At 51.4% G+C, this 13683-nt stretch overlaps 1 protein-coding gene across 3 annotated transcripts; it reads left to right on the top strand.

Annotated features, from left to right (window-relative positions):
• The first annotated feature begins 775 nt into the window (after nt 1–775).
• Nucleotides 776–5700, top strand: LOC120697919 (CRM-domain containing factor CFM3, chloroplastic/mitochondrial-like). 3 transcript variants are annotated; one of them, XR_005684617.1, is made up of 10 exons: nt 776–1607; nt 1814–2291; nt 2384–2514; nt 3082–3426; nt 3597–3753; nt 3830–4122; nt 4217–4276; nt 4554–4643; nt 4719–4948; nt 5299–5700. XR_005684617.1 is itself a non-coding variant. In XM_039981303.1 (9 exons), the coding sequence occupies exons 1-9, from the start codon at nt 861–863 to the stop codon at nt 4794–4796; spliced, it is 2379 nt and encodes a 792-aa protein (XP_039837237.1). In that variant the 5' UTR covers nt 776–860; the 3' UTR covers nt 4797–5064. The 3 variants fall into 3 exon arrangements, 1 of the variants encoding a protein (XP_039837237.1); XR_005684616.1 differs by having other exon boundaries at nt 4719–4879; XM_039981303.1 differs by lacking the exon at nt 5299–5700 and having other exon boundaries at nt 4719–5064.
• Nucleotides 5701–13683: the final 7983 nt, after the last annotated feature.

Genomic DNA, 13683 nt, shown 5'->3' on the forward strand with positions numbered 1-13683 from the left:
AGGACCTTTTTTGTTTGTGCCCAAACTAACCATGCCAAAATTTGGCTAGCTAAAAAAGGGCAATCACTTGGAAATGCAGTTTTTTTTTAACACTAGTGGAGATGTACGTGCCACATGCACGAATTAATTCTTCTTCCATCAAGCAATGATATCATTTATTTTTTGGCACGTATTGACTCTTCTTCTATCAAGCAACGATGTCATTTATTTTCTTTCCAAAAATAACACATTTTTTCTTCTATAAATAATAATATCAATTATTATCCTTCCAAAATAATTAATGACGTGAATTATAGGTAAATGCATGTGCAAAAGAAAGTAAAAGTGTGTGTTAAAGAAAAGTTATGTGGATACAAGATGTGAGTATAGAAAATTGCTGGTGTAAAATGTATTAGAATTTTGGTGAAAAATATTAACGAAATCAATCTCCTCCTCCCTTTTGTCAAACCTTTAAACCTAACAAGTGGGCTTTCGTAAAAGGTAAAGTGAGCCTAATCTTAGCGAAAAAGAATATTAATTGTTTCAACTTTTTATAAATTGATGATGAAGGACGAGCTCAGATGTCATACAGTTTCAAATGGACGGAACGATAAACCACCAAATCGGTGCCGAGACAGGTGCTACACGCAAAACAACATAGATCGTCCGGGGATGGTTCAGATTTCATCCCAGTCTCGTACAATTTTGAAAAACAAACCATCGAGAACACGTTGACAAAAAAATAACTCGCGCTCACAAAAATATCCCCATCCCCTTATCCGCCACAAGCAAGGCCAAAACCCCACACGCTCTCACCCAATCCATGGCGCCACCGCGCTAAACCCCCCCAACCTCCGCTCCGCCCTCCGCTCCCCGCCTCCATGGCGCTCTCCGAGCTCCCGCTCCACCACTCCTTCCGCCTCTCCTCCAGGCCCCACCTCCACCGCCTTCTCCCGCTCCGCCTCCTCTACTCCTCCCGCCACGCCTCCTCCTCCTCCTCCGCCGCCTCGGCCTCCTCCCCCTCTTCGTCCAGCGGCAACCGCGCGGCCCCACCCGCCCCCAGTACCGGCGCGCCGTGGCTGCAGAAGTGGGCGCCGTCCGACCCCTCCCAGCGCGCCCCCGCTCCCGCCCCGTCCCCCACCACCTCCATCGACCGCATCGTCCACCGCCTCCGTAACCTCGGCCTCACCTCCGACGACGACGAGCCCTCAGCCTCCGCTTCCACGGCGACCGCGCCCCCCGACGGCACTGAGCGCCTCGGCGACCTGCTCGACCGCAGCTGGGCGCGGCCCGACCGCCAGTTCGCGGCCGCCAGCTTCGACGACGCGGTCCTCCCGTGGGAGAGGGACGAGGAGGCCGCGGCGGGGAGCAGGGACGAGGAGGATGAGGCCAAGAGGAGGCGGGTCAAGGCGCCCACGCTGGCCGAGCTCACGATCGAGGACGAGGAGCTGCGGCGGCTGCGCAGGCTGGGGATGACTCTCCGCGACCGCATCACCGTGCCCAAGGCCGGGGTCACCACGGCCATCACGGAGAAGATCCATGACGCGTGGAGGAAGTCGGAGCTGGTCCGCCTCAAGTTCCACGAGGACCTCGCGCACGACATGAAGACTGCTCATGAGCTCGTTGAGGTTTGAACAATATATAGCTCCTGTCCTCTGATCTCAAATTATGCGGCATTGGCAGCCTGTTCGTGAATACTGTTTAATTTTGTGATGCATAGTGGCGATTTAACCTGCAATGTACAGTAAATTGTGGTGAATTTGAGTCTTATGTAGAGCTATTGGTTTTCCTCTGAAAATGGATTCCTTACATGATTTTCGTGTGCATTGATCAGCGACGCACCGGCGGATTGATCATATGGAGATCTGGAAGTGTCATGGTGGTTTACCGAGGGAGCAATTACAAAAGGTCTCTGAAATCTCAAACTCTGAATGGTGCCTCAACACCAGTAAAGGGGGAAGATGGTACATTGTTCATCCCAGATGCCTCCAGCCCTGCTGAGAATGACAGTCAGGGGAAGGATTTGGCTGCGCAACGTGCAGACGTGTCCCAATTGAACATGCAGAATACTGAGGACATGACAGAGGAAGAGCAGGAATTCAATCAAATGCTTGATGAGTTGGGTCCTCGATTTGTTGATTGGTGGGGAACAGGTATCTTGCCAGTTGATGCTGACTTGCTGCCTCAAACGATCCCTGGGTATAAAACACCTCATAGAGTTCTTCCAACTGGAATGCGTTCAACACTTACCAATGCAGAGCTGACTAACTTGCGAAAGTTAGCAAGGAACCTTCCATGCCATTTTGCTCTAGGTATTGCTTGTGGCAGTTATGACCTTTTCCTGTCATAGCTTTTACCTATTGGCAACAAACACCTGCTTATAGTTTGATAAAATTCATTGAAGGGAGAAACCGGAATCATCAAGGCTTGGCAGCGGCAATTGTTAAGCTCTGGGAGAAGAGTTTGGTGGTGAAAATAGCTGTCAAACGTGGAATACAGAACACAAATAATAAGCTAATGGCAGAAGAAATAAAGGTTTGTATGCCTCTTGATGTTTCCTCGTTGACTGACTACCCCGCTTTGCAACACTTATTTTTCTCAAAGGAATCTTGAAAAGACAGTTATTTTCAGATTATACTTAGTTGCAGAACTCATCCCAACTGTATATAGTATCATCTAAACACATTTGAGTTATCTAATGCAACTAAAAGTCAAAACACTTATTACAGACTCACTCGGCAATCTTATATTAAAAGAACTCAGTGAAAGGAAAGCCAAATGCTCCTAAAATTATTACTAGAGATCAGTTTTTATTAAATACCAGTAATAGAATTTTGCCTCTTGTACATGTATAACTTGGTTCCTGTACAGTAACTTCCTCTACCTTTCCAACAGTGAAATTGATAAAGGTTTGGTGAGGTTCCATCAGAGATTCCTTATTATGCGTTAGCTTTATATTTTCCTGTGTCGAATTTGCATAGAATTTCAAAAGCTCGTCCCTGTATACAATTAATTCTGTTTATGGACCATATGTGCTTTGTTATGTGAAGGCTTAATGGAAATAGCTCTTGTCTTACACTTTTCCCTTTTATGTTCCTTCAGAATCTAACAGGGGGTACCCTGCTTCTTCGAAATAAATTTTACATTGTAATATATCGTGGAAAAGACTTCCTCCCAACATCTGTTGCAGCTGTGTTGGCTGAAAGAGAGGAGTTGACAAAGGATATCCAGAATATGGAGGAGCAGAGAAGAAACATTTTGATTGCACAACCTCCAGATGATGGTTTAGATGGGCATGCTCTTGTGGGTACTCTTACTGAATTTCAGGAGGCCCAAGCTCGTTGGGGGAGAGAAGTAAGTGCTAAGGAGCAAGAAGAAATGAAAGAAGCATCTTCCAGATCAGAAAAGCAAAAGCTTTACAGGAAACTCGAACACAAGCTTTCCATTGTAAGCACTAAGCAATCTTGATATGTTCTTCTTAAATCACTGTAGTTTGTAAAGGATAAAAACAGGCTTACAATTTTTTTCAAACAATAAAATTGGTCTGCATTTTTGTCATAACTCTGCTTCCTTTAGTTGTGACTGTTTGTTCCTTAATTTTCTCTTCAAATGTACAGGCTCAGGCAAAAATACATAGAGCAGAACGCTTGCTATCAAAGATTGAAGCTTCTATGGTACTCGCCAATCCATGTGATGATCAGGAAATGATTACAGATGAGGAAAAGTCTGTTTTCCGTAGGATTGGTCTACGGCTTAAGTCATATTTGCCACTTGGTAAATTTCTTGAACAATTGTCTTGGAACATGCTCCACGGTTCCTACTGACCGAACATTCTCCTTGTGTATTTCAGGAGTTCGTGGTGTTTTTGATGGTGTCATTGAAAATATGCACTTGCATTGGAAGCACAGGGAAGTTGTCAAATTAATTTCAAAGCAGAAGACCTTGTCTTTTGTTCAGGAGACATCACAGCTTCTAGAGTATGAAAGTGGCGGTATACTAGTTGCAATTGAAAGAGTTCCCAAGGGTTATGCACTTATATTTTACCGTGGAAAGAACTATAGGAGGCCTATTAACATAAGGCCTAGAAATCTCTTAACAAAAGCTAAGGCATTGAAACGTGCAGTTGCAATGCAACGTCATGAGGTTAGTTGGCCTTGAAAAATAGAATTATTATTTTTTCCTTAGAAAACTCTTCTGCGTAACACTAGCGTTCTTATGTTCTCAATTTGTCCTGCAGGCCCTCAGTCAGCATATAGATCAACTGGAAAGCAATATCAAGCAGATGAAGCTGGATTTGGTATGTAATTTCTCATTAGGATTTCTTTATTTTTCCTCGAAAATTAGGATTTCGTTAATTTCTGGATGCATAGCAATATAGATAATGGCACACTTGGTGCCTCCTTTCCTTTTCATGCCATTTCGTTTGGAGTTATTGATGCATTACAGTTGCTCCCTCTGCCTTCCTCATGTCCTTTTAGTTCCTCCATATTTAGTTATTTCCTCATACTTCAGATAAATGTAGTTGCAGTAGTGATCTTATTATTCACTAATTAATGCAATATGAAACAAAATAGGGTATCGAGGACTATGAGGAACAAGAGGAGGATAGCTCAGATTCAGAAAATGAAGATGGGACAGACGTTACCTCTGCAAGCTACGATGAGGTATGCATTCTTTCCAAAACCTGTGCTGCTTGTTTATGAACCACCATAAAATTTACCCTTTACTTTGATGGCCAGGACCAAGACAATTTTGATGAATCAGCTGATGAATATGATGATTACGATGATGATGAAGATGGGGAGGTTGACCGCTAGTAGTACGGAATTGTTTCTTGTGATTTGCAGTTCTGAAGTAATGATTTTCTGTATGTGATACTGCTGTCCTTCGGACATCCGTGGTAAGGGAAACACAGTTGCTTCTTCAGAGCACTATTAAGTTTGTGCAACATACGCCAGAGCCATATGTGGTAACTGTTTGCTCATCCTATTTGTTTTTTTGTTTGGGGGCATTATTTATCAAAAGGACAATATTATTAACAATTTTATCAGACATAAATCAACCAGGGTCTTACAAGTTGGTGTACGTCATTGATGGGTATTTTTATAGAGCATACCAGTGGAATATGTTTGGAATAGACTAGTTTTTCCTTAGGTTCTGAAATAATTATAATCTCGAGATAGACTTGTTTAAATGGAATGCTCTCCCTAGCCGTCTAGAGCGCTTGTTCTTTCTTGGAGCCTGATAGAAGTGGTGGCATGTATTTCCTTCTCAGTATATTTCACATTGTTGCCAGCCTGAAAGATTGACCTGTTGCAGGAGCCAAGTTTTACGGATGGCCCTTGATGACTGGTACCACAGCTCCTGCATTTGATGTATGTACTCCATTGCTTCGTTCTTGGCAGAATTGGTGTTGAGATCCACCTTAGAAGTGCTGCGACTGAGCTGGGAAATTTCATGCACCATGTGATTTATGAGATCTATGCTCACAGCATCATCTTTTCTCTCTCGTTTCCTTTTGCCTTTCTTCTGTTGTGACTACATCTTAGAGGGCTCGGCGTAGGAGGTATTTTTCTTTCTCCAATTTCTCTCCAGAAGATATACCTGGACTGCTCGACTGGACACAAGCATTGTGTAACTCAGTCCGGCTGAAACCAAATACACTAGAACAGCTTAAATTTTGATCAAGAAGTGGCTGAAGGGTGTTCCACTGTTCAAACTCTTCTGCCCATCGCTGGCCAGATTATTGGGGTGAGTCAGTTGCGAGGCTTTGCTGGCTCTCATTTCTATTCTGCTCCTCTGACCTTGGCATACATCCTGTCGTCGTCGTCGATCATCCAATCAGCTATTGCCGTCAACCTCAGAAGTGCCAATCTGCCCGTTCTCTTTCGTCAAAGAGGGAGCGAACGAATGCTTGTGATAGCTTTAGAAAGCTGTGATCCGCTGGTTGTTGCTGCTGCTTCTTTGTTTTTTACGGCTGCTAGATGATCGCTGCTGATGGCTCCTTTGCCGACACGCGTTATTGCCTGTGCTGTTCTCGCAAGCTGCTGCTGCTTGTCTAGCGCTGCTGCTGGTTGTCATGCCGACGTGTTGCCGCGTGTTTTTTTTTTACGCAGCGTCGACGGTGCCTCGTCTCTGCTGGTTACGGCTGAGGGAGGATATATTTGCTGTTATTTTCGGATCTTTCTCATGGTGTGTTCTTGCCTATGATACGCGGATAATTCGTAAAACTCACGTACCGGTATCGGATACCGTATCGGATACCCGTACTCCACGGATACTCCCGGATACATATCCCGTAAGTATCGGGTTATTTAGGTATTTTCAAATAATAAAAATAAATCGGATACTCGTGGGATACCTGTCCGATACCTTCAAACCCTAACAACACCACTCAATCGCTTCGTATAAAGGTCCTCCGTTCAGCCGTGCCACCCTCTCATCCCCACTCGCGCATCCGCAGGCCCGCAGCAGCCTCGCACGGCTCCCTTGCTGTCACCGCCGCTCAGCCACCCGCCCACGCCTCCTACTCCTTCCCCGCTGCTCATCGCTCCCTTGCCGTCACCGCCGCCCGGGCACCCGCCCGTGCCTCCTCCTGCTCCTTCCCCATCGCTAGTTGCTCCCTTGCCGTCACCTCCGCCCGCCCACCCGTCCGTGCCTCCTACTGCTCCAGCTGCTGCGCGTCCTGTCCAGACAGAGGCCCGCACATCTTTTAAAACACTATTTAGGGTGGTGCTGCACTGCTGGAGCTCGCCACTGGCGGGCCGCCGGAGCGCGCCTCTGGACGGCCCGCGCGGCCGCTAGAAAGGGAGAGGATGAGCCGCGAACTCCGGAGAGGGAGAGGAGGAGCCGCGGCCGCCGGAGTTGGCCGCTACAGAGAGAGAGAGTGTGCCGGAGGTTGGGGAAGAAGATGACCCCATTCGTGGAACAGACGAACAGGTAAGATAAGAACATATGATAATATGAGTTTACGACGTATTATAGTTCCCGGAACTTCTATTTTCTCACATTTTAGTTCCTGAAATTTTTATTTATTTTTATTTTTATATATATTGGTGTATCCCCGTATCCTTATTTTTGGAAAAAAATGGCATATCGGAGTATCCCCGTATCGTGTACCGGTATCCGTATCCGTGTATCCGGGCATAGGTTCTTGCGGTTCGTTCTTGCCTGGTTATTCCATTGGTTTCAGCTTATTCCTGCTTCTTTTCTGTATTGCCTCCATCTTGCCGCGCTCTTTCCTTATGTGGTTTGTGTAAGGAACCTTTGGGCGCTTTCCTGTTAAAAAACAATCTTTTTCTTCTCCTTTTAGCGATGTTGGTAATTTTCTTATTTTTCGGTTCTTTTCTTCTTTTAGGGTAGAACACACACACAGATCATGCATGCATCAAATGACTACAAGACTAAATCAATATTTCCAGACACGTACCTATCTCAGAACGTACCATATAGAATACAATCTACAACGTCATAATTCTATACAACAGATACAAAGATTGTTATTTATCTAGCCAAAACCTATATCTGCGTATCTACGTTTGTAATATACTGCTTCTATTCCCCAGCCAACTTTACTGTAACCATTTTGAGTACCTAATTTTACCCGCGCCCATGCGCGCGCCAAATACTATTTCATTTACCGTCCACCCGGGGCTCGGGTATCCCGCCGTCCCGCCGGCGCGCCACTGCATTGCGACCGCTTTATGCGTCGAAAGACGAGTGTTCCTCCGGCGACTGCAAGGATGATGATGTGGCGGCGGCCATCTCGGGACGACCTCGACGCCGTTTCGTGCCGAACAGCAGCGGCCGGCCTCTCTCCGTCTCCGGCGTCCCCGTGCTCATGACCCCAACGAGACGGCGGCGATTCTGATGAATGGGGAAGCCGGTCCAGTTGAGTGGCATGCATAGCTTGAGCCAGAGTCTATATTCAAGCCGGAGCACCATGGCTCCCAGTCCCAGATGAAGATCAAAGATCAAGCTCACGTTTGGACATTTACCTGTACGGTTACACTCAAACAAGCGATGGCGCCGGCGCACCGCGGAGTAGCATCGCCTGGCCTTCCTGTCCCTGCCGCAGCCACAAGCAACCTGAACCAAAGTTCCGTTGGGGAGGGGACATACCTGGAAGCGAGCGGAGGCTCTCGCGCCATTGCGCGCGGCGCCGTGTGCGTGTCCAGGAAGAGGGCGGCGGCTCGGAAGGAGGCCGGACGGCGTAGTGACGCCGATGGGGCGCGGTTGCAGGCAAGTCATGGCGAGGAGGACGCGGGTCGCGGCCAGGGCTCATGAGAACAGAGGCGGGGGCCGGCGATTGGATCGATCGCGGCCGCAGAGATCCGATCCAACGGATGATAACGACCCAGGGTGGACGGTATTTCGTTTACCGTCCTCCCCGGACGGTATTTCGTTTGCCGACCACCCTGCGCGGGGTCGTCAGCGCGCCGCGCCAGACCGGAGCGCTCGGCATCCTCTTTCTGTGGAGCCATGGAGGCGTCCTCCGGGGCAGAGCCTAACAGGAACGGCCTGGCGGCCGGCTCCGGCCGCGTGCAAGACTGCAAGCGTCCACGCCAGCTTCCGTTTCAGCTCACTCGCGGCAATCGGACGAACTCGCCGCCGCCGTCGGTCCAGTCAAGAATCCGCCACCGGCCGGGCGCTCCGCGGACGCGCGTCGCTGGCATGTGGCTCCTAGAGTGGCGGAGGAATCTCCGTGCCGGTTTGGGTGGCCGCGCAAGTGTTCCCGGAATCACAGGCCTCATTCCGTTGCCCGTGGCGGATGAACCACGGACGCCGAGTCGCCAATGGAGGTCCAGGGAAAAAAAAAAGCGAGACGATTCACTCTGTTGGATGTGTTTGGTCGATCGGTCCCCTTTCATGCTTGAAGTGATGAACTCATCGTATCTCAATACAAGAGTGATCCTGTTTGTGCAAGGCCGTCGGTAGCCAAGTGATATAGCACGCATAGCTCAACGTGTCCATGGCCGTCCGCAAACTCTGAAGCTAAAACAAGTTGTTCTCTCTGCGGGTCCAACAGATTGGTGAAAACATCGTGAGAATTCAGGCGAACATCACAACAGCAGTTTCAGGAACTGCAGGCAGGTACTCGAACAAGCATTTTCCTGCACGCGGACGGTGGCGGCGACATGGCCTTGTCCCGGAAGATCCACCCGGCCACCGGCGTGGCGAGCGCGGCATGGCCTGGAGCCGCCGGCGCCCTCGCAACTTGCAGGCCGTATGGCTCCATCAGGGCGCCGAGGGTGACGACCATGGCCGGCAAGCTCCGGCGCGGCGGATGGTGCATGCAGTCGGGCGGCGTAGCCATGTTCAGGAGGACGCTGATGGGCCGCGCGCGTGGCATGCCAAGTCGGCCTGCGGCAGCTACGGCTACGGGAGCGCGTCGTGGGCGGCGCTCTTCAGAACAGAGGTGGAGGCGGGGCCAGGGATTGGACGGATCACGACCGCAAAGATAGGATCCAACGTACAGCGACGACCCAGGGCGGACGGTATTTCATTTACCATCCACCCCCGGACGGTATTTCATTTCATCCCCCGACCACCCCGGACGATATTTCATTTCATCCCCCGACCACCGTGATCGTACCGGCGTCCGCTTGACGCGGCGTCTCGTCGGAGCACCGGAGGCCTAGGGCGTCCACACCGCATCCGCTTCGATGGCGCCGCCCTGGGAACCCATCGCGATCGTACCGTGCCAAACGGGCGGCGCAGCACGGGCTTTGGCTGTTCGGCGGCCATGGCCGCGCCGCTGGTCGTGGCACGGAAAGCCGGCACCAAGGACGACGTCCGGCGATGTCAGGGAACCATGGCCATACACTTCGAAGGTTTTCGCCTCATCAGGCTGCCTCCCGCATTGACGGATCCTTCCTCGAGAGCCGATGCGCGTGGCCGCCCGGGCGGCGAAGGGCGGCGCCTGGAGCAGTGCTGAGTGCACGGTGATGGCAGCGTGGCGCATGTAGTTTGCAGCCAAGCTGCTCGTTCGTGATCAAACACAACTCACGGACGGCAAATCAAGTGCAGCAAATCCTCTGGATCTTGCCTTCCGTATGCAGGGGGTGGTCGGCGTTTCAAACACCGTCCGCACCAGGTCCCCCATTTCACGGCGGCACAGCCGCGCAGAAGCTTAAAAAAATCCTGCAAAAATTCGAGGAGGCGGGCAATAGATTGCCGCACCGTTGTGCAAAATTTCAGGCTGTGACATGATGCATGGAGAGAGAAAGAAAAATAATAAGAAATTGCGGGGTGGACGGTATTTGAAATACCGTCCACCCCAGGTCCCCTGATTTTTCAACTTGCCTCTTCGTCCTGAACCTTCGTGCGCCCATATGGCTTCGCTCGCTGCTATAAGCTTGCGGTTGCGGTCGGGTTGCCCACTGATGGTGGTTAGGTGCACGCATTCCGACCGCTATCGATTGTGTCTGCCCTGGCCGATTTTCCCTACGGCGGCCGGCGTTCGTATCGCAGGCACGGGGCCTAACCCCGTCGCGGCGGCGGCGGCGGCGGCTGCGTGTTCCGCGAGACACAAAACGGATGGAATCTGGAACCCCCAAAGGTGCGGGCTGGCCATGCGGTCGGGTGGCCTGCGTTTGCAATGGAGGCATGGCAGCCTCATCGGCGAGTACGTTGCCGAGGCCTGTGGCTAGACGCTCATGGCGCATCGCGCGGCGTGGACGCTTCGGCCCGTTCTGTTCGGCCCCTTGCGGGGAGCATTGCTCAGTGCTCACCCCACCGGTACGCGCTGCGGCGTGGCCATGTCGCGGAAGAGGTCAGCGGCGCAGCACGGACGGAGGCCGACCAGCACGGCGATCACCGGTGGCAGTGCCCGCGCGGCAGGCCGGCAGCTACAGATGTGGGTCGGACGGCGCCGCCCTTCAGAACAGAGGTGGAGTCGGGGCCAGGGACTGCAATCGTGGCCGCACATCATCCGATCCAACGAACGGCAACGACCAGGGTGGACGGTATTTCATTTACCGTCCACCCCGGACGGTATTTCATCCACCGTCCTCCCTGGTCGTAGCCTCCACGCGTCCGCGTCGCTCTGCTCGCCGCCGCTGCAACTCGGCACGCACGGCGTGGGCGCTGCCGCTGGTGGTGGCTAGGCTAGCCACCTGAATCATGGCCGCGGCCGATCCGGTTGGCCGTCGGCCATGCGCCGAGCGTACAGCAGGGGCCAAGCGAAACCCGTCGCCATACTCTGGGGATCTATTCGGTGATGGATGATGGGTTCTCGGCGGCGGTGCAAGACGAAGCCGGAGATGGCGCCGGCTGTGGTCTTCCCTCGCCATGTTCGCCGGCGTGCAGAACCGTCGAGCGCGCGCGGGAAGCCAACCAGCGCCGGGGAAGCCGGCTTCCTCGTGCAAGGCGGAGCAGCACGAACCAATCTGAGTCTGCAGACACATAGGCCTCCCACACCGACGGCCGGCGCCGATGGACGGTGGTAAGTGTGCGTGACGACAGCGGCGGGTGCTGTGCTCTCGTATACCATCTGGATCATCTTTTCGGTCCGCAATTTGACGACGCTACTGGAGAGGGCGATGGGTGGTGTCAGGTTCTTGTGCCTTCAACTTCCGTGGCCTCCTTCAGTTGCATGCATCAAAATTATCCATCTTTATCGCTATAATAAAGGTCGACGATTGTGATTCGGTTTCTGGGGTCATGGAGCTGCCAAGCCACCAAGGTTGCTCGATGCTCTGCAGCCATGGTGTGCTGCCATTGCTGACGAGAACGATGATGATGGCGGCAGCACCACAACAGTAGCCGGAGCAATCCTGAATTGCTTAATTTTGCCGCGAACAACACCTCCAGGTGCCGGGTTTCAAGTTTCTGAACAGTACTGAAAAAACGTCAGTGTCTGCCATGATCACCAACAAGGGCCAAAGAGGCAGGGATTTCAATGCAAAAGGCCATAGTTGTTCATATTCTTATAGCCTATAGGTATTGTTAATGTGCTGAAGCCTGGGCTTTTTCAGTCATTGTCTTAATTTTCGTAGCTAATAACTCTGAATGGAAACTATCATGCGCTTTGCCTTTGAATCCAAACTTTAAATTGACTCTTTTGCAGGAAATGAGCTATGCATTTTCTCGCTGATCCTTGTTGAATATGTTACAGAATAAAAACACTAGTGTGGAAGGAGAGATGGCCTTGCCGCGCAGCCCAGTGTGCGCAGAGAAGGAGGAATCTGCACAGCTACTATCGGCCCAGGCCCAAACAGTTGCCTCCAAATCCACGCTGAGACACAGGATTCGTCGCAAATAATCAAGGTCGCGCGCGTGGTTGCGTGCGGGGCGCCGTTGCGTGTCGCTTCAGGCGATGGTTCGAGGAAAGGCCCACGAGCTCCCGCCCCCCGCCACCGCCGTTTGTCTCCGTTGGCTCCCGCCGCTGGAGACGCCGCTGGTGCTGTCTCGACCGTGCCCTAACCTCTCCGACACTATGCCCCCGCTAGCGACCTGGCCCGACTGCCGGCAGTCGGCACCCACCACTCCGGTCGCCTTGCCGCCCGCCCACACACCACCACCCACTGCCGGTCGATTCCATCCCCCTCCCAACTTCTCTTAGGCTTTCTCCAACCATTCCCCCCATCCAACTCCCCCCAAACGTACTATTTACTATATTTTACTACCTCCCTCCAAAAGATTCCTCCCCCTATAACTCCTCTCCAACCATTCCCCCCATATCTATTCCCCCTATATACTATCACTCATTAACTAACTATTTATTTAATGTTTTTGAATTTAAAAAAACATACAGTATTTATACTGTCATAATACGCATTATTATCGTGTTACGGGGCTCAAACGGGATTAATATCGTAAAGAAACGGTGTGATTAGAGATATAGGGGGAGTTGAAACTCCCCCCATACGTGGGGGGAGTTTCAACTCCCCCCAATATACAGGGGAGCCATGGGGGGAGCCGTTGGAGGGCTTCCTCCCCCCAAAGCTCCCCGTACGTGCGGGGGAGGGCCCTTTACGGGGAGGCGTTGGAGCTAGCCTTATAACGCTAACGAGCAATGGAACCGCCCCCACCCCCGACAACCTCGGAACCATAAGCTCTGCCGCCTCCCTCCACCACCCCGATCGCCGGCGATCTCACCGGCATTCGCTCCGCCCACCCGGAATCCCCAAATCCAACCCCCCTCCCCCACCCCCCATATCCCGAACCCTAACTTGAAACGTCACCCGCGGCGGCGCGAGAAAGAAGAAGAGGAAGCTTTAGGCGATGGATCCGCGATTTGACGCGCTCGCGATGCATAGTTGCAGCACGCGTGCGGACCTATCACACAGTGCCCACGCGCGTGGCCCACTTGCTGCTGGAGTGTTTCTGGGTGGGTTTAACCGGGCTCACTAGTAGGTTTATGGTCTAGTTTTTCTGTTTTTTTTTGTTCTGGAAGTTCCAATGAATTATTTTTTTGTTTTGCTCCAACAAAACAGTTTATTCTAGTGGAGCATATTTTTTCAAATTAAGATTGGATTCAATTGAACAAATTTTAATTTTTGTTCTAATAAAACATTTTTTTCAGTTACAGGAGAAGCTGTGGGCCAACGGCCCAAGATGAATTCACAGCCCAGCTCTCCGCGGCTGCTGCGATGATTTCAATTGCAGTAGCTCGCGTGGCTCCCAATCGGACCCGGATTCGTCGTTGTCTGCCACTCTGCCCCCACCCGGAAGCGGAGTTTCTCTTGTTGTCTACGCGAC

The sequence above is a fragment of the Panicum virgatum genome, chromosome 3K (genome assembly GCF_016808335.1).
Source record: "Panicum virgatum strain AP13 chromosome 3K, P.virgatum_v5, whole genome shotgun sequence".
NCBI lineage: Eukaryota > Viridiplantae > Streptophyta > Magnoliopsida > Poales > Poaceae > Panicum > Panicum virgatum.

What these genes read in the sequence shown, in the direction of transcription:
- LOC120697919 (XM_039981303.1), top strand. Translation starts at nt 861, where the DNA reads ATGGCGCTCTCCGAGCTCCCGCTCCACCACTCCTTCCGCCTCTCCTCC. An exon ending in TTGCAATGCAACGTCATGAG is followed by an intron (nt 4,123 to 4,216) that starts GTTAGTTGGCCT and finishes TTTGTCCTGCAG; the next exon opens with GCCCTCAGTCAGCATATAGA. An exon ending in CCTCTGCAAGCTACGATGAG is followed by an intron (nt 4,644 to 4,718) that starts GTATGCATTCTT and finishes TTTGATGGCCAG; the next exon opens with GACCAAGACAATTTTGATGA.